Source organism: Clinocottus analis, unplaced genomic scaffold, assembly GCF_023055335.1.
Source record: "Clinocottus analis isolate CAN_PGR_092001 unplaced genomic scaffold, fCliAna1.0.p SCAF_8, whole genome shotgun sequence".
Classification (NCBI taxonomy): Eukaryota; Metazoa; Chordata; class Actinopteri; order Perciformes; family Cottidae; genus Clinocottus; species Clinocottus analis.
In genome coordinates, this window is record NW_027176240.1 from 1,221,388 (window position 1) to 1,248,953 (window position 27,566).

The 27,566-nt window shown below is 41.9% G+C and overlaps 2 protein-coding genes across 4 annotated transcripts; one reads left to right on the plus strand and one right to left on the minus strand.

Moving 5' to 3' along the window:
- Positions 1-3,512: 3,512 nt before the first annotated feature.
- LOC137779489 (protein phosphatase 1 regulatory subunit 1C-like) lies at positions 3,513-13,400 on the plus strand. 2 transcript variants are annotated; one of them, XM_068567282.1, is made up of 6 exons: positions 3,513-3,608; positions 5,623-5,680; positions 7,268-7,305; positions 7,830-7,884; positions 9,756-9,956; positions 10,885-11,205. In XM_068567282.1, exons 1-6 carry the CDS (start codon positions 3,528-3,530, stop codon positions 10,938-10,940), a joined length of 489 nt encoding a protein of 162 aa, XP_068423383.1. In that variant the 5' UTR covers positions 3,513-3,527; the 3' UTR covers positions 10,941-11,205. The 2 variants fall into 2 exon arrangements, with proteins under 2 accessions (XP_068423383.1, XP_068423384.1); XM_068567283.1 differs by lacking the exons at positions 9,756-9,956; positions 10,885-11,205 and adding an exon at positions 12,755-13,400.
- Positions 13,401-14,444: 1,044 nt separating this feature from the next.
- kif11 (kinesin family member 11) lies at positions 14,445-24,515 on the minus strand. Of its 2 annotated transcripts, none has more exons than XM_068567250.1 (27): positions 24,278-24,515; positions 23,993-24,078; positions 23,325-23,454; positions 22,482-22,579; positions 22,290-22,368; positions 21,991-22,176; positions 21,670-21,794; positions 21,473-21,563; positions 21,165-21,310; positions 20,708-20,804; positions 20,523-20,618; positions 20,262-20,350; positions 19,748-19,835; positions 19,497-19,570; positions 19,266-19,380; positions 18,612-18,683; positions 18,275-18,410; positions 17,378-17,550; positions 16,773-16,898; positions 16,536-16,691; positions 16,282-16,421; positions 16,037-16,197; positions 15,815-15,933; positions 15,401-15,623; positions 15,129-15,307; positions 14,827-14,937; positions 14,445-14,711 (listed from the first exon to the last, which is right to left on the minus strand). In XM_068567250.1, the coding sequence occupies exons 2-27, from the start codon at positions 24,064-24,066 to the stop codon at positions 14,601-14,603; spliced, it is 3,195 nt and encodes a 1,064-aa protein (XP_068423351.1). In that variant the 5' UTR covers positions 24,067-24,078; positions 24,278-24,515; the 3' UTR covers positions 14,445-14,600. The 2 variants fall into 2 exon arrangements, with proteins under 2 accessions (XP_068423351.1, XP_068423352.1); XM_068567251.1 differs by having other exon boundaries at positions 24,267-24,515.
- Positions 24,516-27,566: the final 3,051 nt, after the last annotated feature.

The window sequence follows — 27,566 nt, forward strand, 5'->3', positions numbered from 1 at the left end:
GTCAGAACAGATCAGATGACACGGACGAGGAAACACTGGAGAAACACACAAGACAATCTGGCAAAGATGGAGTGAAAGTAGACTCACAAAAACTGAGGGTCATGACAGAGGTCATGTGACCAGAAGTACAATAGATGTCATGTGACCAGAAGTACAATAGATGTCATGTGACCAGAAGTACAATAGATGTCATGTGACCAGAAGTACAATAGATGTCATGTGACCATCATGTGACCAGAAGTACAATGACTAGAAGTACAATAGATGTCTTGTACTTCTGGTCATGTAACTGGAAGTACAATAGATGTCATGTGACCAGAAGTACAATAGATGTCATGGGACCAGAAGTACAATAGATGTCATGGGACCAGAAGTACAATAGATGTCATGGGACCAGAAGTACAATAGATGTCATGGGACCAGAAGTACAATAGATGTCATGGGACCAGAAGTACAATAGATGTCATGTGACCATCATGTGACCAGAAGTACAATGACTAGAAGTACAATAGATGTCTTGTACTTCTGGTCATGTAACTGGAAGTACAATAGATGTCATGTGACCAGAAGTACAATAGATGTCATGGGACCAGAAGTACAATAGATGTCATGTGACCATCATGTGACCAGAAGTACAATGACTAGAAGTACAATAGATGTCTTGTACTTCTGGTCATGTAACTGGAAGTACAATAGATGTCATGTGACCAGAAGTACAATAGATGTCATGGGACCAGAAGTACAATAGATGTCATGTGACCATCATGTGACCAGAAGTACAATGACTAGAAGTACAATAGATGTCTTGTACTTCTGGTCATGTAACTGGAAGTACAATAGATGTCATGTGACCAGACGTACAATAGATGTCATGTGACCAGACGTACAATAGATGTCATGTGACCAGACGTACTCCTCTGGCTGTACATGCAAAGTATTTGTAGGACAATAACACAACATTTATAATATTCAGTCATTTTATTTATAAAATATATTGTATCGCGTGCAGGTTTTTAACCTTAAACGCTTCAATCCTAGAAGAAAGTATTCAAAAAATAGTAATAATGTCACCTGTGTGTGTGTGTGTGTGTGTGTGTGTGTGTGTGTGTGTGTGTGTGTACAACAAAATGAGAGTACTACAGGAAAGACTTCCAACTATGAAGAAATACAACAACAAAGAGGCTCTCTGTCTGATGTGTGTGTGGTTTGTTCCACCTACAGGAGCCAGTGAGCCTGTCCAGATGTTTCCACCACGACTGCCAACACACACACACACACACACACACACACACACACACACACACACACACACACACACACACACACACACACACACACACACACAGCTGTCATTGTTTTGCAAAGGATCCTGGTTTCTCGGTGAGAAAGTTTGGACATGACAGACACACACACGCACACTTACACACACACACACACACACAGAACTTTCTTCTTTCCATATATTTTGTCTTTTCTATCCTCCGATTTCTCTTTGTGTGTCATTTCCGTTGTTTTTTTTACCAAATTAATGTCCCATAATTTAGATCTCTTGGACAAAACAGACTCTATATCTATAGATCTATAGATCTATAGATATGTAGACAGATATGTGAAGCTCTTCTGGGGTCATATGTGAAGGTGGGAAACATAAAAATTCACAGAAAGAGATTGTTATGTTCTAAGATTCTCAATCGATTTATAAATTACAAAATTCAATGTTTTAAAATGCTTTTTTTTGCATGCGCAAAACTGAACTGAACTGAGACCAAAGTGTGGAAGCAAAGCTGAATATGATATATGAATATCTGGTATTCCAGCGTGGGACATTTCAGTGCATATCCATTAAAAACACTGATGTAATACAGTCTCTCATTGTCACAGCAGCGTAATGAATGCACATGCTAATAACATAACACAATGTCCTGAACGCTGCACAGTAATAACTGAAAAAGGGGAAAAACGTTCCAATTATTAATGTTAGGTTTTTACATGAAGCCTAAAACGATCGAACACATCGACTCTTTCACGTCTTTGAACCAGAAGGGAACGTTTCATCGCCCTCATGGACTTATTGTTGCTTATTAATTGTTGCGTAATGGATTTTAAAACACATTCATGAATCCGTGCGCATGAATCTCCACGTTTGACGCTCGGGAGCCTCGCAACTCTTACGGAAACTTTAAATGCAGTTTGGAAATAGTGTAAAATGTATAGTTTACTGTTTACAGTGTATAGTTTATAGTATACGAGCTGCAGCAGCGGCTTCCAACATCGACGTCATTATTCTGGGAATTTAGTCGTTTTTTAATCGACCTCGGGGCGTTCACAAGCTCCAAAAACACAAAGATTCAGTACATGAAGTGGAAGTTCAATAAAAAAAAAATGTACACATAAAAAGCTTCATGTTGGTACAGGAGCTACGGAAGCTCATTCACGACACAATCTTTTTTTTCACATGAGATAATAAAGTCAAATATATCATACGGAAAGTCATACCAATGAGATACTATCTCATATCTCATGATTTAGACTTTATTATCTCAGAATTGTGACTTTTTTACTTGTATATATTTTTTTACTGACAGGAATGGGCCTCCATTAAATAAGTGATATGATGTGGAACATGGCAAATATGAACCACAGGGCTGCAGACTCTAGCAAGTTAGAAGCAAAACAGTCATCACAATATATAATATATTATATTATAATATAATATAACAATGTAAACCATGAAGAGCATTGGTGTTCACTTAAACATGAACTAAGCTCTTCACCGTCACGGTTATTGTGTTACGGACCCAAATAACACAAAATGAGGCTGAACAACCTGTAAATATCAATATTATGTGAATATTTTTGCAGTTTTTGGAATGTACATTTACTCCCTTAAGTACCACGTGTGTAGCAATTCAAAGAATTGTGTATGAAACTTCCTCTACATCTCAGAGGTAAATGTTGTACTTTTTACTTCACTACGTTTGTCTGACAGCTTTAATCTCTTTTCACACAACGTGATTTAATCCTGACACATCAGAGGTTAAAGAATTAACACTGACAGTACTACACAGTGAGTACTTTTACTTTACATACGTGGTAATCCGTCAAAAACACAACTGAAAAGCACGACTTTTACTCGCAGTGCAGTATTCTCAGTGTGGTATTAGTACTTTTGCATGAAGTAAAAGATCTGATTCAGTGGGGATAAGGAGCGTTACGATGAAGAATAACATCAAGAGATTAATATATATATATATATATATATATATATATATATATATATATATATATATATATATATATATATATTATTAAACTAATTCATAGTTTGTTTTGGAAATGCTGCAACAACCATCTCTCTCTAAGTCTGTCAATTAGTGATAATGGACCCCATCGGCTGACGGAAGACCACTCCCTCCATCACTACTCCCTCCCTCCTTTACTCTCTCTCTCTCTCTCTCTCTCTCTCTCTCTCTCTCTCTCTCTCTCTCTCTCTCTCTGTCTTTCTTTCTACCTCTCAGTCAGTAATAATGGAGCCCAGCAGTCCGAAGAAGATCCAGTTCGCGGTCCCTCCGCTGCAGGGAACGCTGGACCCACAGGCCGCCGAACATGTGAGTGTATCCGAATATATGCGTGTGTGTGTGTGTGTGTGTGTGTGTGTGTGAGTGTGTGTGAGTGTGTGTGTGTGTCTCTGAATAAGGCTTCTGTGTGTTATCTTGTCTGGAATTTTCTCTGTGGGTGCAGACCAGCATGTCTCATGAAAACTGCCATTTGTGTGTCTGTGTGATGACGTGTGTGTGTGTGTTGTGTGTCCGTCATATTTGAACGCGTGTGACGCATTTTAGGCAAAGAGTTCACAGAGGTAATATTGGTGGGCAGATGGTATGAAGGATTAAAGGGAGAACCCGCCCTCCATCACATTGTTTCCCACATCCAGTTTTCCTGAGATGTTTACGCAAGTTTAGATTTTACAAAAACACTTTTAAATCAAAAATGTCACAAATCCTCTCAATAAGTGTCCGGTTGAGGTTCATGTCACTTTCCAGAAGGACCAATCAATCAGAGTCCTTGTCAACGCCGTCACGGACGATCTGCAGCCGATTGCATGGCGTTCACGCCCGTTCTCCTGGGGTGGCAGCGCTGAAAGGCATTCTGGGAAACGCGAGATCACTAAAAAGCCGATTTAAGTGCACAACAACAACAACAACAAACAGTACAGACAGTGTGAAGGTGCCACAGTGAACAGAAGCTGGTCTTAATGCTCTGAAGGTGCTTTTTCTTCTTCTTGTGGAGGGAAACAGGAAGTTGTTCGTCTCACAGGAAGTGGGATCGTGGGACCTTCAGCGAGTCGGAGACGCGTCTCAAAGATGCAACTCATGGGTTTTTATGAGATAGCATCTGAAGTCACATTCCTGCGTTCCCTTTCGTCTCAGATCCAATCAGATTTAAACGCTTTCTGCAGGTTTAAAGGGTTAAATCCTATCTCTACACCGGGTGTCACACTGGGTGTCACACTGGGTGTCACACTGGGTGTCACACTGGGTGTCACGGCTCTGTAAACTTCAGGTTTTCTCACGTTGACGTTATAAAGATTTATTTAAAATAATTTTAAAAAAGTAGTACACTTTTATTTAAAAAACATTTTATGGGATTATTTTAGGGCAAATGTTTTTGGGCTGGATTTTTTTTAGGGTGAATTTTTTTGAGTTGGATTTTTTTTGTTGGATTTTTTTGGGGTGGATTTTTTTTGTTGGATTTTTTTTAGGGTGAATTTTTTTTCTGGGGTGGATTTTTTTTAGGGGTGGATTTATTTGGGGTGAATTTTTTCAGGGTGACTTTTTTAGGGTGGATTTTTTGGGGGGGGATTTTTTTAGGGGGGATTTTTTTGAGTTGGATTTTTTTGGGGTGGATTTTTTTTAGGGTGAATTTTTTTTGGGTGAAATTTTTTAGGGTGGATTTTTTTTCGGAGGTGGATTTTTTTAGGGTGAATTTTTTTGAGTTGGATTTTTTAGGGTGGATTTTTTTAGGGTGAATTTTTTTAGGGTGGATTTTTTTCAGGGGGGGTTCAGCTGCAAACTAACAACACATGTTTTCCGACTAAAGCTTGAATATAGAAAGTAGCACTATTAGCTCTTCAGTAGCATTACATGTCACTTCCTGGTAGCACTTTGTAGTTTAACTTTGTTGGAGAACTTGTACTTTCTTGATTCTTGTTGTTCTGAGTTTGTACTCACGGTTGAATACTTTAGAAAAGCTTCAGCTAAATAAAATGTTCTCCCCACGATGTATGTGGGAAAAAAAGTTAAAGAGGCACTAAAAGTTAAAAGTTATATTTTCAGGAGGCATTTGAGATAATAACTAAAGTATTAAGTATTCTGGTAATTAATGATATGCGTTTGATTAAGTCTCAACTAGTGTGAGAAGAACTGGCTCCTGGTGATGATTTTTATTTCACTTTTAATCAGATTTTAGCAGATTATTCATGTTTTTTAAAGCTAAACCTCAAGTCAGGTGTCAAGAAGTCACGAGCGTCTCGTCACGCTGAAAACATCGTGAAAGCAACGATTTAAAAGAACCTGAAGGTTTGTTTGTTTGTTTGTTTGTTTGTTTGTTTGTTTACATCAGATCCGTCGCAGAAGACCGACTCCTGCCACGCTGCAGATCTACAGACAACCCGGCTCAGGTGAGAGGAGCTTCACACACACACACACACACACACACACACACACACACACACACACACACACACACACACACACACACACACACACACACACACACACGTTGTTGAGATGTAATTGCAAGATTCACACATTGAATTGAAAGAGAGAGAGAAATATGAAAGAGAGAGAAAGAGAAGAGAGAGAAAAACTTGAGAGGGAGAGAAAAAGAGATAAGAAAGAGATGAGAGAGCGAGAGAGAGAGAGAGAGAGAGAGAGAGAGAGAGAGAGAGAGAGAGAGAGAGAGAGAGAGAGAGAGAGAGAGAGATATGAAGCAGCTATAATGGAATCTTTATTAGATTTGTGTTGCAGTTTTTGGTCTCAGTGTTCAGACTGATGGATGTCTCGTGTGTGTGTGTGTGTGTGTGTGTGTGTGTGTGTGTGTGTGTGTGTGTGTAGGCATATTTTACGTGTCTTGCGGGGACCATAACCTGTTTACACGGTCACATTGTGGGGACTCATCAATGCGGGCGATAGCGCGTCCTCACGATGTAAATCATGACATTTTAAGGTTGAAGACCTGGTTTAAGGTCAGGTTAGCATAGTGTGTGTGTGTGTGTGTGTGTGTGTGTGTGTGTGTGTGTGTGTGTGTGTGTGTGTGTGTCAGAGAGAGCTCTCTGCTCTTATAAACCTCCACAGGAAGCGACTGATTGAATAATCGGCCTCATTCCATTTCGTGAGCTCGGCTCGGTGCGGCTGGTTCCACTACGGTTGCGTTGTGTTTAAATCTTCATTTTGTATTTATTCCCCCCAAAGAAAGAAGAGTGTTGCTGTCAAACAGAACAGGAAGAGCGCAAACATCAACTTATACAACTTCTATATACTTAAAAAAATACATCAATGCAACCAGGACTGTCATCTTTTGTTCTTTAAGGGTTTTTATGGACTTAAAAAGACTTCTTAACTTCAGTCTGTGAAGTGGAAACCAGCTGTCAGCTGTCAAAACAAGTGTGTCACTTCAAAATAAAGAAGACCACCAACAAGTGCAGATGTTGTTGGACTTCCTGTGTATTTAACAAACGTTTCTATATTCTGAAAAGCATCTCACTTTAACGGACATTACAAGGGGTTTGGTTATTTTCAAAAGCCACATCCTCTGATTTGGTTTAACTTATCTTTTTCCAGCTCAAAGTGGCTAAAAACATAAACATTGAACTAGAGGTTTGAGGGAATTTGTGAGCCATAGTTTCTCTTTTATGAAATGTCCGGTTGATAATCATAAAACACACACTGGAGCAGCAAATGTAGATTAATCCGCCGCTGAAAATAGTCCCCAAACAAATGCCCTGTTTCCTCCCGCTGGTCCAGCGTCCGCTGTTTTAGGAGATGATGTCCGCTTGTTGAATGAATGAATTGTTCGAGAGTGTTTACAGACAAGTAGAACACACAACAGGAGTGAGAAAGTGAGTTAAAAGAGATTTAATACACTTTACTTCCAACGCAAAACCTCTTCTGAAGGCCGGAAACCGCTCTGAAGAAATACTGACGCTGCAGAAAACAAATCTCTTCTGCGGTTTTGTTCATGACATAATTCTCTTCTCTCTCTGCAGATGTTGGAGAGCAACACAACGCCAGCGGAGAGACGCAGGTTTGTGTAAATGTTACACTGGGGACGAACGTCAGATGTGTGGTCACACAAAGACGCACAACTTCACACATGAAGCCTGATGTGTCCTCTAAAATATGCACATGAATAAAAACGATCTCTGTATTTTATCACCGCTTTTATCACTTTGAACTGTTTTCATACCAGACTGGAGCCATTAAACTCTGATAGTAAACTGTTAAAATGTGACTCTTTAATGACAGGATTCCTCTCCTGCGTTGCCTAAATATTAAATTAATATCTCACATTAACTCTGAGAATAAAAAGGGTCAAAGCAGAGAGTGATGGAAGAGACATGCGTGGCTTTGAATATCTTTAAATACAAATTTACTGATTTGTGTCTCGTTACGCTGACGATGCCGTTGTGTACCTGATAAATCAGACTTTTCTTTTATATACATATATATATATATATATATATATATATATATATATATATATATATATATATATATATATATATATATATATATATATGAAGCGTTTCTTCCTCTTCTGGTCCGCAGGCTTCAGAGTCGTCTCAGAGGAAGCAGAGCACCTTTGCCCCGCCCACCATGAAAGGTAAACATGGACACCTTTTCCTCTCCGCCTGGTTTCCCCTGAGATGTTTTGCAAAATATGCACAATAACTAAATAAATGCAGTAAATATGCTGTGTGCAAGGAAAACCCCGCGAGGAGATGAAGCATTTTACTTCTCAGGTCCTGAAATCATCTGGTTTGACGGTAAAATTGCAAAATTGAGAACATTTGCATCAAATAAGCGTTTTTAAAAACCGAGAGAATCTGTTTTTACTGTCATGAACGGAGAGTTCTGGATGCAGCTGTGTCCTCTCTCTGCTGGAGTGTGTGTGTGTGTGTGTGTGTGTGTGTGTGTGTGTGTGTGTGTGTGTGTGTGTGTGTGTGTGTGTGTGTGTGTGTGTTTAGTTACTCTTTGTTTGTCTTTCTCCGTGTTATCTGAAGCTATTTCTAGCTTCACCCCCCACTTCTGTTTTTATTTTGTCAATATGTGTCTGCTCTGTAGGTTCAGCTGCTGGTGTTTCAGTGGTTACTTCTGATGGATTAGTTATTAGTTTATTAGGTTAATAGTGTGTTAGGGTATTGGTTTATTAGGTTAATAGTTTGTGAGGTAATTAGTAATATTATACGTCGTATTGCAACAAGAATATACATTTTTTTCTCTTTCAATATCTCAGAAAATAATGTAAATGCATTTTGCATATTCAGCATTTACAATCGGTCCATCAAAGTACACTTACAGACGCAGTACTATGTGTGTACTGTGTGTAGTACAAGGTGTGGGATGTTTACTCAACATGGAGGACGTTGCTCTTGTGACTGCTCTTCAACTCTTACCGCCATGAATACGACTTTAAATGAGTTTGTTTATAATGAAGGTTCAACCATGTGATGTGTGTGTTTGTCTCGTAACACTCAAGAAGAGTACTGACGAAGAGTATTGATGAAGAGTATTTAATAACTAATATTCAGGACGTGTTTGTTGTCTGCAAGTCCTGGTTTGACTCTGCAGGAGTGATTGTCACTGAGCATCAAACAGTTTGTGCAGCGCAGCGTCGGACGGCTTTGTTGTTGTTGTCATTGTGTTATCATCGCTTGAACTGAATATTTTATGAAACTGTCACGTGTGTGTGTGTGTGTGTGTGTGATGACTTTGCGAGGCCACAGTGTGTGTTTGGACTTTAAATATGAGCACGAGACGCAGAACTTTAATGAGTTTGGAGGAAAAGTTCCAGATTCTGAGGGTTAAAGAAAAGGAGGACGAACAGGAGGAAAAACAAGGTGTGTGTGTGTGTGTGTGTGTGTGTGTGTGTGTGTGTGTGTGTGTGTGTGTGTGTGTGTGTGTGTGTGTGTGTGTGTGTGTGTGTGTGTGTGTGGCACTCACTAACAGAGAGTGCAGCACCCAGTTCCAGGAAGTGGAGACGGTAAAAGCTTTTCTTTTATTGATCCCGTCTGAGTGTGTGTGTGTGTGTGTGTGTGTGTGTGTGTGTGTGTGTGTGTGTGTCCGTCCTCATGAGTAACTGCCAATGCACCAAATGCTTACATTTACATTGCGCATGACCAGAAACAACATGTGTTTTTTATTTAATAATTTAATTACGTTTTTAACTTTTTATTTCAACATTTAAAAGGCTTTTTATTGTTTTAATTATGGAGCAAATTTTGGTAACAAATACATAAAATATTTAATGCGTGTGCAGCTCATGACATCATATCAAACTGAACATAGGACGTAGTTTATAGAAAAATACAACCTTAAAAATATATCTTTTGTCAGTTACAAATTAATTTTTATTTCAGTTCCAAATTTTAAATTTTAAATTTTAGCTTGGCTATTTTGTTTTTTTTCCCCGCTTCGTTGCAACATGTGTGCAGTTGAAGCGTCTCTCCACTAGAGGTGCTCTTCTCTCCTCAGAGCTTCAGCTGGGGGTGGAGCAGCACCTTCTGGGGGCGGGGCTAAGCGACACAGACGGCCAGCTGAGCCCAATCACAGCGCAGCTCTATGCCACCGCTTCCCCGTGGGCCAATCACAACGGGCCAGAGGAAGCCAATGGGAATGAGGCGGGGCTGCTGTTAGCCAATCAGGAGAGAGGACTGGCCGAGAGCCGTTCAGGGGGTAAAACCTTTTCAATACGGGAAAGAAAATAGAAAACTTTGACCAGCGGATTACTCCAAAATTAATCTAAGAGTTATTGCATGGAAGTTAGACAATAATATGCAGCTGGTCGTGTATTTAAAAATATTATTATACAATAAATACACACACTGGTGTTGATATAACTAGCATCATAACAAGCAACAACCATATGATTTTGCTCAACTACAAAATGTATATTCAAATTATTTAAAAGTTATTTTTTCTTATTTATTGAGCCGACAGTTTACATACAATAAAGACTAAATTAATAAATGAATACAATAGTTTTGGAGGTTTCTTGGTCAAGTCAGCTTTCGTTTTATAGGGTTAGCGTTCATAGAGTTGGCCTCTTGCTTTAAATACAAGCCGGCCAAAACTCCATTAATCCATTTTTTTAAATATCTTCCATGAATCAACTTTAAAAGGAGTTGCTTGTAAAAAGTCTGCAGTTGCACTTTGAAGTCGGAGCTGCTCTTATCGGCTCTTGCAGGCCGCTAATAAACCGCCGCTCCTCCTTTAAAGCACAGAGCAGCTTCAGAGACACACCTCAGGGGACGCAAACACCGCGGAGACGCAGGGAAATATTAAACTTTAACCCACAAAGTGACTCATAATGCTGCATAATGACACTGACGTGTTCATAACGTTATTAGTCTGTCGGCTCGCATTCATAAATACGAGTTAAAGCTAAAGATACAACCTTAAAATGTAATTAAATCTACAACTTCTGAAAAACAAACACACACGTTCAGCGTTACTAATATGTCCACTTTTCCATAACAATATTCTGTTCATCTCTTGACTACTAACAGCACTAACTCCTCTCTCTTCTCCCTCTCTTGTGGCTTTTGCATGCTCTCTTCCCTCGCTCCCTTCCTTCCTTCCTTCCTTCCTCCTTCTTCCTCAGACCTGTCATGTGACCACAAACAGGAAGCGTCCAGTCCTGACTCCATCTCCCGATAGCCACCGTTTGTCCCTCGATACCCAACGTCTCCCCGTCTCACTCGCCGCTCCTCCTCTTCCTCCGATCCCAGAATGCACTGCTTCACTCTCGTGCAACACACAAATACTGTGTTTCTATTCGCCAACAGCTCCCTCATACTCTCTCTTTCACACACACACACACACAAACACACACACACACACAAGATTTTAGTTCAACGTAGCAAATCAATCACAACTCAAATTGCCGTGAGGTGAAGCTTCGCTTGTGTAGAAATGGCTGTGAATAAATAATTATGATATTGAAACATTTACTGAATGTCTGAGTGTTCTTTAACCTTGAGGGGAAAAGTCTGAATAGATTTAAAATCATGTATTTTGAAGCTGCAGTACAAAGAGTTTTGTAGTATTTGGGTTGTTTTCCATCTCTATATACTTTCATGGAACATAGCTTTATTTGTATATATATATATATATTGAGTTAAATTGCTTGAAAAAAAAAACACTTTTCTTGATTTTGATGGGAGAAAAAGCTGCATGAGGAGGGAACATTGTGGCAGCGGAGAGGAGCGTGGAGACATTTTGGAGCGTGGAGACATTTTGGAGCGTGGAGACATTTTGGAGCCTGGAGACGCGTTAAAGAGTTTAAGTGCGTCCGACGTCACACAAGCTGAACATTGTGTCCATTTATTGCATTTCCAGGAAGTCGTTGAATGTTTCTGATTTAAGATAAGAACTCCACGTCTACGTCAACAGCCTCCTGGATGTGTTGAATGTTTCCTTCTCCGTCCTTCAGGGTCACAAAAACAACAAAAACAAAGCTGCAGAACAATAATAAGCAGGAAGACCCTCCCATGCATTCTTATAAATGTGGGAATGTTTCCTGGAAACAATCTCTTTATTTTGTCCTCTAAATTTCTACGACCTATTTAAAGCGCCAAGAAAAAAAAACGACTACCAACCATCAGGAGATTAAAATATTACGGCGAGGGCAAAAGGACCAGCTGTTTTCATCTGCCCGCCCAAATGTCTCTATGTTTGTGAACGAGTGTTTTTGGTTGTGCAGCATGTGGCCGAGTGTGTTGCTTTACTCACACAAAGGGACAAAAATGGGATTGAGCTACTTTTATGGGTTGTTTTTTCCCATCCATCAATACCTTTTAAATCATCTCATGCCGTCTGTTAAAGAACATTTACTTTCCCGGCTCGTTGAGGATCTAGCAGGTATTTCCTGTTGATGCTGCGTGCAGCTGGAAGAGGAGGATTTATTACACTTTGACTGCTTTTCTTTCTCTGTAAACGTCCTGAACCACTGCAGCGAATGACTTGTGTTGGAGTCTCAGTTGTGATAAGTATAGTTTAACATGTTTTTCTGAGATTTGATTTGTTTAGAAAGGTGTATACATTGATGTGGATATTTGTGAATGGGGGATTAGGGGCCGTTAACGGCATGTATTACAACAAAACATCATTTAAAACCGATCCTCTGCAGGGCCCATGAATCCAGATCACACAGGAAGTAATGCTCAGTTTACAGCAGCAGGTACGTGATGTTTTATGGCACAATACAACCAATAAAGTGAAAACAGTTGAGAGAACTCAGATTTATTAGCAAAGACACCAAAGCGCCCTGATGGGGAATTAAAAAGGAGAAAGAGCAATTACTCGCAGAATAATTAAGGACATTAGCCACAAGGGGAATCCGTCGTGGAGCGTTTCTGGCATACAAATTAAGGAAAATTAAAAGTCTATTTATAAACGTTTGAGTTTTATGTATACTGTATATATATATTTAAAAAAACATTAATTAATTTTAATCCCATCTGTGTCCGTAGGGAAGCTGAAAAGTGCCGTACCCGAGGAAGACGAGGAGGAAGCCAACCTTCAGGGCGACTGATTCGGGAAAAGAAACCTCAGCACCAAAGTGGCGGCCGATCTTTTGACGATCTGGACAACAACAAAAAACAACGGACTCTGTGGCGTCCATCTGGAGCGCAGCAGCTACAAGACAAGAAGACATCACTCAGAGGGAGCGTTTCTGGAGACGACTGTTAAATGTTTAATTAAGAGTGCGTGAAGAAACCAGTCAAACCAGCGTCGCCTTCGGACAGGAAACGGCTCACGTTAGCACATTCACGTCAACGTGACCGCGAATATCAAACTCATCGAAACAAAACATGTACCTTTTGCTGTCATAGCTAGCTAGTGAACTGAAACCAAGAACAGCTCGCTAGCTAGTTAACTGAAACCAGGATCAGTTAGCTAGTTAGTTGAAACCAGGAACAGCTATCTAGCTAGTTAACTGAAACCAGGATTGGTTAGCCCGCTAGTTAACTGCAACCAGAATCCGCTATCTAGCTAGTTAGCTGAAACAAGGAACAACTATCTAGCTAGCTAACTGAAACCAGTAACAGCTAACTAGCTAGTTAGCTGAAACCAGGAACAGCTAGCTAGCTAGTTAGCTGAAACCAGGAACAGCTAGCTAGCAAGTTAGCTGAAACCAGGAACAGCTAGCTAGCTAGTTAGCTGAAACCAGGAACAGCTAGCTAGCAAGTTAGCTGAAACCAGGAACAGATAGTTAGCTGAAACAAGAAACAGCTAGTTAGCTAATTGAAACCAGAAACAGCTCAAGCTAATTAAGTCATCGGACAAACAGCTTTCTTGTCATTGTCAGTTTACGCTAAGACTAAATGAAAAACACAACAAAACAGTAATCTTGAAGTACAAAACTTTTATTTTAAACTAGCTAATTGCTAACAACTTACATGACTTATACTTTTGTTTCTTTCCCCAAAGTTTCATAAACTCTAAAATCAGGAAGGCGGTTGACAACAGCGAACACCTAAAAATATACTTATTGAAAAAAAAAATAAGTAATGCAATAAATACATTAAGTGTTGAGCTCATTAATGTCGATTCTGAGGCACTGGAGCCTATCCGGTCATTTTTCACAGCGGACATTTTGACAGTAATTAACATTAACGATGGCGGCGCTCGTTACGCGCGCTGTTTTCCTGAGGTCAAAGTATCCGCTGTGAAAAAAAAGGTCAGTTATGATTATAAGCTGCTGCTTTTATTCTCCCCAAAAATTGCCATTTCACAACTTCTACAGATGCTTTAACAACGTGAAATATCAGTTTACAGTTCACCAGCACAGGTTTTTACAGAATTTGATAAATCAGATTACTTCAATGTATTTTTGTTGAATCAACTGATGTTTTTTTTTTCATCTTGTTTCATCTGCAGTGTGTAATCTTGTTCGTCTCAATAACAGCAATAAAAAAAAGCATTGACTTCTACACAGCTGAGGGATATAAAATGTGAAGTATATTCATGGTATTACTTTTCTTGTGGTTCCCCCTGGTGGAATTTATCGGACACTGCGCTGTTTTTATATAATCGTCTCATACAAATTCAGTGACAGCAAGGGAACAAAACATTTAGTTTAAAGCTTAAAAATTAAATAAACAGTTAATGAAGTAATCAGTGGGAAAAGAAGTCTACTGGAATGAATAATTCACAAAGTACAGAAGTATAAATCTCTTTATTTTTACAAGCAACTTGACGTTGAGACGTACACTACTAAAAACAAGAGACAGAATCCAAACATTTAGAAAACAAAATAGATTAAAAATAGTTGGACAGTAACAACATGTTTCAGAAGAATACATTAAAACTGTTTTAGTTCTGGGAGCGGAGTGGTAGTCTGGATTTCTGTGGCGTGGAAGCGTCGTTTTCTGGCACTTTCTGCCTGATGGGGACCTTCGTCTCCTTCTTGCCGCCCTTCTTTAGCTGGAGAAGAGAGATTGCAGGAATACAGAAATATGCTTATCAATGCACTGTAAAGATGTGACGAGCATTTCCTGTGGAAACTCAGTATTCTTTCAGACATTTCTCGCTGCATCACCTTGAAGAAGGGACGGCGTTTGCCCTCGTTGAAGACGAGGTTCTCGTCGGTGAAGGACGGCTCTGTGGCCAAGCTTTCATTACAGGTGCTCAGCTCGTCCTCCAGAGAGTCCTAGACGTTACGAGACGGGGGGGGAAAGGTAAAAATAGAGCAGAAATTAACTAGTTTAAAGTGAATTCAATGAAACACAAACAACCTATTAAGTATATAATGAGGTTATGTGAACCCGACCACTGGAGGAACCGTCCGATGTCAACCAGTTAAAGACAAACTGACACGCAGGAGGAAACAAAACCACGTACGTGATCAATCTGGCTGTTTTTGTCGTCCTCTTCTTCCTCCTCTTCCTCCCCCTCCTCGTCGTCTATGGCGGCCTGCAGCTCCTCCTGCTGCCTCCTCAGGCGCTCCAGCAGCTCGCCGCGGCTCTGCAACCTGTCCAGGCGCTTCGGGTACACAAAGTCCCGCCGCTGAGGGGTCGCGCCTGAAGGCAACAAGCAGAACTGGTTGATAACGCTGGACCGGTTAAATGAGTCCAAAAAACAAACAAAAAAAGGACACATTTCGGGTCGTTTACCGGTGGGAACGTCCTGCTGCAGCTCTTCCTGCAGGAAGCCGCGGACCAGCTGTTGGCTCGTCTCCACGTGGCCCCGGAGCTCGGCCTGCTGCCGCTCCACCACCGACCGGTCCAGGGAGGTCTGCTTCTGCACGGCCGCCAGAGACCGCTTCACCTCCTCCTGCCGACCCGACAGCTCCTCCTCTATCGCCCGGAGCTGCTCGCTGCAGTGCGTCTCGGCGCTCTGGGAGGAAAGATGGAGGATTATGCGGCCGGTCAGGACAGGTTACATCTCCAAGATGAAGTGTTTGATGAGACGCAGTGGAACCGCAAACTTCAGTAGGATTTAGCCACTTCGAGGTATTTAACGACAGCATGTTTTGTGGAAGATACAGACTTATAAAAGCAGAAGCAAAACTATGAAATGTTTTTTACCTGACGGAGAGTCTGAGCTTCAGTGGAAATCTTCCCCATCAGGGTCAGGTGTTTCTGGGCTTGAGTCTCCACATGCTCCCTGGCTCTGGAGCTCCGCTGGAGGTCACGTTGGACCAGGCCTGCGCTCACAAATCGACAGTGTCAGCAAAAAAAAAAAAAGGCACACAAGAGGAACGTGATGGGCGGGTGGGTTTCAGACGATAAGTGGAAGAAGCGACGTACCGGACACGGAGCTGTGGAGGTGCGAGCAGCAGCTCGTCATCTCCTCCAGCGCCTGCCGGCTTTCGTCGGCGTTCAGACGCAGAGAGGCGGCGAGCGAGGAGGAGGTGGAGGAGAGCTCGTCTGTTTGAGCCGAAGCCCGACGCTCTACTGAACTGCAACCGCTGCACACGGGAGGGCGAGACGCGATTTTAGAGGCTGAAAATGTACATTTAAAATGTGTAAATTTCTTTGTTCGTTTGACTGACCTGCTGATGTTCTCCTGGAGGACCTGGAGAGGTTTCTGCAGAGCTTTGGTGGAAGAGCGCAGATCCGTGTAGTCCTTCTGGGCCTCCAGGGACAGCAGGCTGAGCTGGTCCTGCAGGAACTGCATGGTCTGCTTCATACCCTGCCAGCAGGAAGCGCGTACACAGTGTTGGTTTTGATTGACATTTACATGTGTCAATATTAAGAGACACTGAAATGTGGCTATAGAGCTCATTTTCCCAGCGTCGCGTCTTACCGCCTGGTGTCTGTCCTGCGCCCGTCTGATGCCGTCCTCCAGCTGCTCGTGCTCGGCCTGCAGTGAGCTCAGGCTCTGCACGGCCTCCTCCCGCAGCACCGCCAGCTCCCGAACCAAGCCGCTGAAGAACACGCCCACCTCCTTCATCGCCTCCACCTGAGAGAGAGATGTTTAGCACAGATGCACGACGACAGAGGCTACGAGACAAAAAAAGGTTACTTCATTAAATATCGTCACCTTGTCGGCCAGAGCTCGCTGCGTCTCCACGGTGGCGCTCAGAGTGTCGTTGAGTTCCTTCACAGCCGACAGCCCCATCAGCGTCCGACCCACCAGCACCTCCTCCATGTCCTGCCGATGCTCGTCCTGCACACACACACACACAAACAATTTAAAGTCAGCAGTCAAACATATGGAAGCCCATTTCCGACAAGCACACACATAAAAAAAACAAAAAACAATTAGGACAAAAAAATAATAATATTAGTATCCCAAAAAATTTAAATAAAGACTTAGGATAAAATAAATAAATGAATTTGGACCTCCCCCCCAAATTTTTTTATTATTATTATTTTTTTTTTAAATTGGATTTTTTTTAAAAATGACAATAAAAAAATAATAGACTTTTTTTTCCATTGACAAATATTTTTTTTTGTTGGTCCTAATTATTATTATTTTTTTGGTCCTCATATTTTTTTTGGTGTGTGGCGGAAATGGGCTTCCATACAAATAGGATCAAAGTGCCGATCAAAAGGTTTGATTTTTGGGGATCGCAATGGCCAAATCCAGAAGTCCGACACGCCTCGTGTCGTCCGTTTCAGCGTGCTGCTCGTCCTGGCGCTCACCAGCATCTGCAGCAGGCTCTCCTTGTCCTGCAGACACAGCTCCTCCCGCCGCCGCACCTCCTCCTGGCAGCGGGACACGCCCTCGGACACCAGCCGGCCGACTCCGCCCACGAAGGACTCCACCGTGGCCAGCGCCCCCTTCAGGGCCGCCTCGTTCATCACGAGCACGCCGTCTGTACGGAGAAGCAGAGATGGACCCCATTAGGACATTAGACACCATAATGTCTATCCATAAATACAGATCTATAGATACTTTATTGAAAAAAAAAAAAAAACTAAAAACTATTTAACAAAATATGAATTACATTTGTGAAAAACTCTGAAGAACTAAATATTCATATTATGTCACTTCACTGTTGTACGTTTGTATAAAACTTAATGCTGTTGAAAAAAAGATTTGATTGGTTAAATTACACAACCACAGAAGCGTAAATTCCCTGCCTAATAAGTAGATTTATTCAGCATAATTTTAAATAATCCACTCCAAACACGCTTCAAGGCATAAATATTCTGCCTTAAACAATCCATGTTCAAGTATTCCCTCCTTCAAGACACTCAATGTGGAGGATCGCGTTGATATTTTTGAGCACCGTGCGAAAATCCTCCCATTTTAATACCCAGCATGCCCCATTCAGACAATCTCTTGGCATAAAATACATATTTTTCCATTTTTGAACCAAACGACACAGTTTTTTGACTGAAACTCTTCCTAACAGACCAAGACTTTGTTTTATTGTGATTTTTGTTGCAGATTCTGATTCTTTAGGTCCTAATCTTTCCAAAAAGGTGTCTTATTGACGCTCCAGGAGGCTTTTTTATTCATATCATGCTGGATGTTCATAGTTACGATCAGAATATCTTTTAAAAGTCTCGACTGGAAAGTCTCTTTGGACTCACCGGCGGCCTGCGAGTAGCTGCTCAGCATGTCGTGGTGTTCGGCTGCTTGGCGCTGAACGCAGCGCTGCATGCTGCCCAGCGCTGCCTCCGCGCGCTGAGAGAAGCTCTGCTGGATCTCAGAGTTGTGCTGCTCCACCTGCAAAGCCCAACGTGTCGGTCAGTCCGGATGGAACAGATCTTCAGTGTGACATCACACCACACTGATTAAACCTGATCGGTCCAACATGTGAACATTTAAATTGATTGCAAAGCAGCAAGTTGTGAAGTCGTCGTGTACTTTTGTCAAGCCGATATTTGTTGATATAAGATGGATCTGAAATGCATCGTTTTTTTTAACCTTTTTCTTGCGGTCCAGCTTGTCGTGGAGACGCGACACGTCTCCGGTGCTGGCGTCCACCGTGCTGAGCAGCTGGAGGGCGACACACACACACAGTTACATAATATTCACTCCTCACTATTAGGAATATAATGCTATAATGTGGTGAATGTATTCATATTTATTGGTACTGATCACCCTGAATAATATGTGTTTTTGTTTGTTTTTTTAGGCACAAAATAAATCTTTTCTGGAAAAAAAAAAGAAAGAAAAAAAGGAAGTTTGGTCAAAAGCCTCTGAGACAGGAAGTTACACACAGAAGTGTGTTTTACTAGATGTGGAAACATCAGAAACACTGCGGAACGTACATTTAGAGAAATATATACACACACACACACACAGATAGATATAGATAGACACACACACAGAAATAGACACAAAGACACACACTTCTGTTCCAAGAATCGTTGCCACAATCTTCAAGTGAGTTCGGCTCAACAAACAGAATCTGCTTCATATTCAAAGAGGACGAGCAGAGTGATAGAGAGATAGAGATAGAGCGATACAGAGATAGAGTGATATAGATAGAGCGATACAGAGATAGAGCGATACAGAGATAGAGCGATACAGAGATAGAGCGATAGCTCCATGGAGCGTCAGTGAAGCGGTGCGTACCTGTCCCGCCGTGTCGTGCAGCGTTTCCCGGACGGAGCTGATCTCGGAGCAGACGAACTCCTCCTGACTGAGCTTCTCTCTGGTGTCCTGCAGGTCTCTGCTCGTCTCCTCCAACCTGCAGAGACGTCTGCTCTTTGAGGCGCTTTAACAACTCACACAGCCTCAACTCAAACGTTGCCGTGGGGTTCAGGTGAAAAAATAACAACGATGCCTCCTCCTCCTCTTCCTCACCTGTGCTGCTTCTCCTCCAGGTCCACGGTGCACTGCTGCAGCCGGGCTTTGTTGTCCACAAACAGCTCCGTCACCTGAGGAGGACGGACCAGGTGAGCGACCGGCCGGCACGTTGGCAAACGGAAAATATGGAGAGGAAGAACTCAGATGCTTTACTTGAGTACAAGTACAACGTCACACTGTGAAAATACTCTGTTGCCAGTTGAAGTAATACATTCAGTAAAAGACACAAGTTTCTGTTACTCGCGTACCTTCCTGAGCTCCTCCTCCATGGCGGCGATCCTGTCGGTGTACTCGCCCGTGTGAATCTCATGAGAGGAGATCTGTCCCATCATGCACCTGAAACACACACACACACACACACACACACACACACCTGTCAGTTCATAGCGATGCAGCAGAACAGATGTCTTAAATCTACACCGTTTTCAATTCAGTGTTCTGAATGAACATATTTATATGTTTTCCACCTGCGTGTTGAATTGTTTTTAAACACCAAGAGACAAAAGTTAAAGCTCTCGATTACATTGCGGGAGCAAAAAATGATTTTTCTACTTTTTTTTTGGACCGTTATTATTTATTTAAAGTTTAGTTTAATACTCCTTTAACGGTTTAACTAATCCTCAGAAAATAATAGACTGATATTTAGAAGAATTAATGCATTTTGATAAATGCATTGGTTAGTTTAACTCTTTGAATATCATACAACTTCTCCCACCATGAAATGGTATTAATAAACACATTATTTGTGTTCATGCCACCTACTCGTAGTTCTCTGCAGACAGATAAACGCCGTTCTTGTCCCGAGTGGCGGCGAGGTCGCGCTTCAGGCGCTCGATCTCCTCCGTGTATTCCTGAGTGGACAGAGAGAGAGAGAGAGAGAAAAAGAGAAAGAGAAAGACAAAGAGAAAGAGAGAGAAAGAGAGAGAGAGTCGGCATCTTTTGTGTGAAACGAAAACATTCCCGACTCGTTTGGCCCCGCCCTTTTTTTTCCCGAGAGAGAGAGACGTCCCAACTCCCCTGTACCTTGATGAGCGTCCTCTTGGTGAGCTTCTGGTTGACCTCGGGTTTGTTCATGATGTTCTTGGCTCTGCTGGCGTACTCCAGCGTGCTCAGAGTCTCCTGCGCGGGTCAGAAAGAGGAGAGTTTGAAAAATAAAATACAGACACGTTGCCCCGCGAGGACGCATCCAGAGAGACGAGAGGACGGACCTCCATGTTGCTGGAGGAAGGAGAGACGGTGGCGATGATGGAGGTCTTTGTCCGTCCTCCCAGAGAGTCCTGCAGGATTCTGGTCAGCTTGGACTCTCTGGTGGAAGAAAGAGCGCTCATTATTTAATCAGCCGTGCGACACATTCTTCTCCATGACGGTTTTAAATGTCTGCTCTTTTTGGGAGGGTAAGGGTTTGCTGAACACCAGAAACACATGCACATTTATGCATTATATCATATCTCTCTATCTTTTACTTACGCATAATTTTATGTTCAAGTGTTTTAAGTTTTTCCCTTTGTTTGAACATTGTTGGAGGGACTTTTCCTACGACCTTTCCATGACTTTTCTGACATTTCTTTCCCCCCAAAGCCTTTCCCAGGCCTGGAAATAACCATTTTAAAACTCCATGGCCTCTCCAGGTCTCCCATGTCCGTATGGACCCTGCTCTCGCTGTACCTGTACGGGATGTGGGGTCTTTTCTCCACCAGCGCGGTGATGACTCGGCCCAGCGTCAGCAGCGACTGGTTGATGTTTCCCGCCTCGCGAGCTCGCTTGTCCACCGCGCCGGAGCGCCCGATGTTCTCGCTGCCGGCGAGATCCACCTGGAGAGAGAGGAGACGGGAAGGTTTTTATACTTTGTAAATGGAAAACAAGGAGCTAGGCGTCATTAAAATGTAGAAGTATTATTATTATTGCAATAATTGCTTCTGGTTTTAAAGTCTTTTCGTTGAAAACCTCTCTGACTGAATATGAAGGATCATCACCAGATTGAGTTTGCCGATCTTCACCAGCTCCTCTCCTTCCATGGTGATCTCCTTCATGTGAATGGTGACGGAGAACACGGAGTGGGAGCGACTACGCAGACACAACAACAACAAAACGGTTAACAAATCAGGTAAATATTGGTAGCAGAAAAAAACTCATCTGGAAGTGTTGAACATGGTTCAGTCTCCGCGAGCACCTGGAGTAGGCGTTCATGAGCGTGGAGGCCGTCCTCCTCTTGGCCGATCCTCTCTCCAGGATCTGATACACTTCGTCTTTGTTGTGAACCGTGATCTCCTCCAGGCCCTTCACCACCACGCCGCGCTGCAACACACACACACAACACACACAAGCGTCACAACGGAGCTCAGCGGTCCCAGAAGACGGAAAAATGACAACAAAATGTAGCAACGCCCCCATTCATCCTGCATTTTTAATTGATCTGTGTGAGCCGCCTCTTGAAAAAGGAACATTTCTCTTGCTTCTGAGGGGAAAGCAGCAGACATTCGATGAAAGCTACCTTGTTGCGAGGGTCGTCGAAGAGCTGCAGCCGCTCGGTGACGTCCTCGCTGGTGCTGAGCAGGTCGAACAGCTCCTCGTTGTAGATCTCCAGCAGGGAAACTTTGACGGAGAACTCGGTGCCGTTCTCGGAAAGCTTCTCGAAAATCTGGTGCAGCGTTCTGGGGATGATGCCGGCCAGAGGGTCCTTAAAGACGCAAAAGAGTGAATCAGTTCACGTTCTGCTCTTTGAATTTGATGATGCGATTTATCTGATGAGGCGGCAGAGACGCTGGCGAGTCGTCGCGGCTCTTCTCTGACCTCCTCCCAGGTGAACTCCTCGTCTGGGCTCCTCTCGCCCTCCATGGTGAACGTCTTCCCTGTTCCAGTCTGACCGTAGCTAAACAAATGAAAAGCCATTAAAACACATTATTTTAGAACAATTCAGAACACAGAAATTAAGATTTTACTGGAGCATTAAAAAAAAATCATTGCGAGCAGCAGATCACTCACGCAAAGACAGTGCAGTTGTATCCCATGATGACTTCATCCAGAATGGGACAAACGACGCTCCTGTACACGTCAATCTGCTTGGCAGCTGGACCAAAGACCTGTTGGCAAAATATGTTGCATTAAAAAAAATAAAAAAAACCTTGCGTGGATCAAAATGATTCACGGCACGACAAAGAGATTAACTGGGTAATGCCAGCAACACTAGAGATGCAGTACAAGTATCTATATTTTAGCTGTGAGAATCACCAGAGGACCCACGATACGATATTATCACGGTACTGCGATACGTTGAGTATTGCCATGTATTGTGATTTATTACCTTTTTTCAACCGCAAATTGTCCTAAAAGGAAAACTTTGTCACTTAAAAAAAAATACTTGATTTTATTATTCTAGGACCAAAAAAAAAGTTTAGAATTGATTAAATAAAAGATGGATACTCGGCTTCTGTGTATCGATACAATATCACCCCTACTATATTGACCTAAATGTTGATTAAAGATGCATCTGACGGCTATAGATCGTACATCCGAAACAGTTTTTTCACAAACCACCTTGATCTAAACATCGACAGTCCTGGTTCAGAAATATGAAGTTATTAAGCTTAAATTAACGCGGTGAGATGAATGAGACTCCTGAAAACTGATCCACTAGAGGGAAGATATATTATATTTAATTTAAAGGCTGCGGTTGATAAAAACACAGTTGAGTCCCCTGGAGGAGGAATCGCTTATATTCGGCCGACACATTAATTTAAATACGCCCCTGATACTGATCATTATGGTCGGGTCTGGACGTGTGTGTGTCAGGAAGTGTGTGAAGACAAAGCGTCTGGCAGGACTCACCATGTCGAACGTGTAGGTCTTTCGTGCCGTCTTGTCGCTCATCCCCCCGGTCTTCACCATCACCTCCTTCCTGCTGTGATCGCAGTCCATGACCCCGTAGGACGACTTGCGCTCCATCGTGTTGAAAGGCCTGAAGAAAAAGACGAAGCAGAGACGGATGTGATTTCTCCAAATAACAATCATCGCTAAATAACAAAGCAATCGCTTCGATACCAATAACTCAAGAACACTGAATGGGCTCGTGTTTTTGTGACTGAATTATGTCCCTTTAGGCTATGTTTTTTAATATCACGAATTGTTCTTGTGCAGGCTGTGGAAATATGATCTGCAAAAGATGTTGGAAAGTGATTGCAAATGAGATTTGAGATCTACACTTTGAACATCTGTTCAACCTTTTATCATTTTATAGCGGTTTAAAACATCCACAGGAAAACATTGTTTACAAATCTGAGATTAAAGCTTTACTCCTTCCTGAAAGAAGACAATAATGAAACCATTCTTTGACGTCTCAAGTATAATAATCATAAGAGTTGCTTCTCATAAAAGACTAACCTTGTCTCTCATCACCCCAAAGGATGTTTTAGTACATACACATATTAATGTTTCGTTGCTTCTGAATGCAGGACCTAAGCTAAACATGTGGAAGTCTCTTCCTCTGGTTTTCGTACCTGCATCTGACCACGACCTGGATGTTTCTCCCCTTCTCGTCCCGTTTCGACGCGCTCATGTTGTGTGACGCCATGGCGGCGTGAGTCTGAAAGTACAGTCACATAAATGAGCACATGAATACATACAACAACCCTTAAGGGGGGAAATAACTAGAAGCGAGACAATAACGTCTTTTTGGTCACCATTAAAAGTAATGAACAGAAGCTCGATCAAACGAGTCGATGTTAGCACGCTAGTTAGCTTCAATTTTAAACTAGCTTTACTCCAAATTACCGTTAGCTCACCGTGTGACGTCGTTCGCGTATCGTCCCGCGCTCCCTTTACGTATAGTCCACGGATTGTTTCCACCACTAAGATTCGTTATAAATGATATATAATCCGTGTTTTCTGCTCTCCTCCGACAGCACAGACTCCGTCCACTGACGACCTCTCTGGCGCTCTAAAAAGTTCCGACAGGCAACATTTCAAACAGTACTTTTAAATTTTGCCGGGCCAATAAAAGAAGAGTAACGGCCAAACAAACGCCGCCATTGGCCAAAAGGAAACACGTGACGGCTTCAGCGCGGAGCATCACGGGAGGTTGGAATAAATTCCTGAATATCTCCACTAGGTGGCGACATTATAAAGAGTGATGGTGGAAGTACTACGATCCTTTATTGAAACTACAACTAAAAGTAGACTTATATTATACTTATATACTGACTAATATACAGTCTATCGTAATACCACACCGTATGTGTATTTATGTTTACTAACTATAATTATTACTCATGCATTAATGCATTCATCTTTGAACTATCAACTAATTATTGATTTAATTATGGATTATTCTGCTAATTATTTTCCTTCTATTGTTTGGTTTGTATAACGTCCATTGTGAATATACTGCTTTGAGCCCTTGATAATGTTAGCTTTGTCTCAACCAACATTCAAAACCTTAACATTATTATTAATACATCAAAAATTATTGGCATTGTAACAAAGAAAAGTAAGAAACCACGTTAGTGAAATGTACAACCATGAAATGTTTTTATGTAGTCTTAGGATACTAAAGTCAGTGAGAGACTTGTAAACTCTTGATTCATTTAATTTATAACAAAACATCTTGTTTCTTGAACTGTGTATGTGTTTTCATGCAAAAGAAATATCATAAATTGTAAAGTATTAGAGCAGAAGTTGACGGTAGCATGAAAAGAATAAGAATACATGTTCACAAGTGCTTATCAAAGCTAATGTTATTGAAATTCAGACAGACTATGAGACTATGGTATGGTGTATTTCGATAAAAACATTAACAATTGGCCTATATTTATTGCCATAATCACAGAAAAATGTGTGTTGAAGAAGAAATTGGTCTTTTTGTCAACTGCACACACACAAGCGCACATAAAGGTAAATTATATCAATTAGCTATTATGACATGGAACCAATGAGAGAAAAATAACTAATGCTTAATCAAACTGGTAATTCTACACACACAGAAAGGAGTGTTTATGAATATAAATGATAATTATCAAACTTGTTTAACATTTACTTTAACGTAAAACATGTCACAAATTTACAATTATATTTAGAACTGTTTTGTACATTTGATATTCATGAAGACAGAAACGCACAAAAGGACCGAGAATTGTATAAATTAAAACATGAAGCGACACAAAAACACCCAAATCAAAGAAATGAAGCGAACAACATTATATATTCATGTTATTAATCCGTTTCAGGTTTATGAAGTGACCGGCGGCGAGCAGCAATCCATCTGCTGAGGACCGTCCACCCACTCAGGCCCCCGAGGAGGACGAGGGGGTTGCCCTTTAACACACACACACACACACACACACACACACACACACACACACACAGAGTTATGCGTGTGATTCACAGACACACATGAAATGAAAACCCCCCGATACGGCTCTTTTTTTGTTGTTTAATGTCACAAAAACTGCGTTTTCCTCTCGTTTGAGGTGTCAAAGTTGGTGAAAACAGATTTAAATGACTGCACGAAGAGCTGAAACATCAGACCTGAGTGAGCGATGAGGAGACTGTAAACCTCCAAACACACACGTCACGTTTCCATCATGTTTTCCACTTTCTTTATCGTTTGAGCTTCATGAATCTCTGTTAACTCCTTAAAAACTGTGGAACAATTTTGTCTCCAGACCTCTTTTTCCCTGTGTTTGAGTCGTTGTAGGAACCCCAAATTAATTCCAATACTTGTGTTTATTGTATGTATTTGTTCAGCAAAGTATTAGGAAAAAAATGTATATCTGCAAAAAAAAAATCACTTTAAAAAGATATTTTGATCATAACTATGAACATCCAGCATGATATGAGCCAGATTCCCCAAAAAAGCCTCCTGGAGCGTCAATAAGACACCTTTTTGGAAAGATTAGGACCTAAAGAATCAGAATCTGCAACAAAAATCATAATAAAACAAAGTCTTGGTCTGTTAGGAAGGAGTTTCAGTCAAAAAACTGTGTCGTTCGGTTCAAAAATGGAAAAATATGACGTATTTTATGCCAAAAGATTGTCTGAATGGGGCATGCTGGGACTTAAAATGGACGCGGGAGGATTTTCGCATTTACGGCTTCCAAAACCTGAATAAACTAAAATGCATTGTCACAGAAACATCAGACGCAAAACATAAAACACTCACAGGGGACATTTTACTGCACAATGAATACTTTTACTTGAAGTACATAACGTACATTTTGTTCATAATATTTTATTTTACTCCGGTTTTGAACGCAGGACTTTTTTTACCTGCCGTAGAGTATTTTTCAGAGTGTGTACTTTTACTGAAGTCGAGGCCTTGAACGCGTCTTCCACTCCTGCTTCTTCCTCAGTGTTTAGAGTGTTTGTACACCCTCTTCCTCCTCATCATCATCTTCCTCCTCGCGTCCAGAGCAGCAGCTCTTCCAACACCTCCGGCCTCGTCTTCCAGTGGAAGCAAAACTTCTCTCTGTTACAATCGCCCGTAAAAAAAAGAAAAAATGCACTTCATTAGCATAACAATTTTAACTGCGAGGGTGGAAGCAAAGTGAGGTGGGAACAATCGTATTGTGTCCCGTCCCCCTCTCTCTCTCCCTCTCTCTCTCTCTCCCTCTCTCTCTTTTTGTCATCGGCAGCCCACTCAGACCTCGGGGTGATGATGACCCTTTCCGGGGGGGCGAGCCCGAAAATCCAGAGCGGGTAACTTTTGGTTGACGGCCGACAGAACGCTGAGCTCCGTCGGTCGTGGAGGAAGCGTCTCCGTTCCCTTCTCTCCATCTCGTTCTCTCTCTCTCTTTCTCTCCATCGTACCTCCGTCTCTCTGGAGAGCGAAGAGGAGGAAGAGGAGGCCCGCTGGACGAGGAGGAGGAGGAGGATTTCTCGATACAAAAGTGAGTTTTGCTCTTTTTGTCGCGATAGCCGGGAGACAGCGGAGGAGACGCCGCGTCGCTGCACTCGGACTTTCTGGGTGGAGAAAGTAGCTTCGTGGAATGAATTCAAAGCACAAATCACATGAAGTGGCGTCAAAGAGGTGGAGGAAGCAAACGAGTGAAACATCGCTTCTTTTCAGAGTTTCAT

Coding starts and splice junctions, on each gene's coding strand:
- LOC137779489 (XM_068567282.1), top strand. CDS start 3,528: ATGGAGCCCAGCAGTCCGAAGAAGATCCAGTTCGCGGTCCCTCCGCTG. Junction 7,306..7,829: donor ACGCCAGCGGAGAGACGCAG/GTTTGTGTAAAT, acceptor TCTGGTCCGCAG/GCTTCAGAGTCGTCTCAGAG. Junction 7,885..9,755: donor TGCCCCGCCCACCATGAAAG/GTAAACATGGAC, acceptor TTCTCTCCTCAG/AGCTTCAGCTGGGGGTGGAG.
- kif11 (XM_068567250.1), bottom strand. CDS start 24,066: ATGGCGTCACACAACATGAGCGCGTCGAAACGGGACGAGAAGGGGAGA. Junction 20,805..21,164: donor AGACCCCACATCCCGTACAG/GTACAGCGAGAG, acceptor TTCTTCCACCAG/AGAGTCCAAGCTGACCAGAA. Junction 15,624..15,814: donor AAGCTCAGACTCTCCGTCAG/GTAAAAAACATT, acceptor CTTTCCTCCCAG/AGCGCCGAGACGCACTGCAG.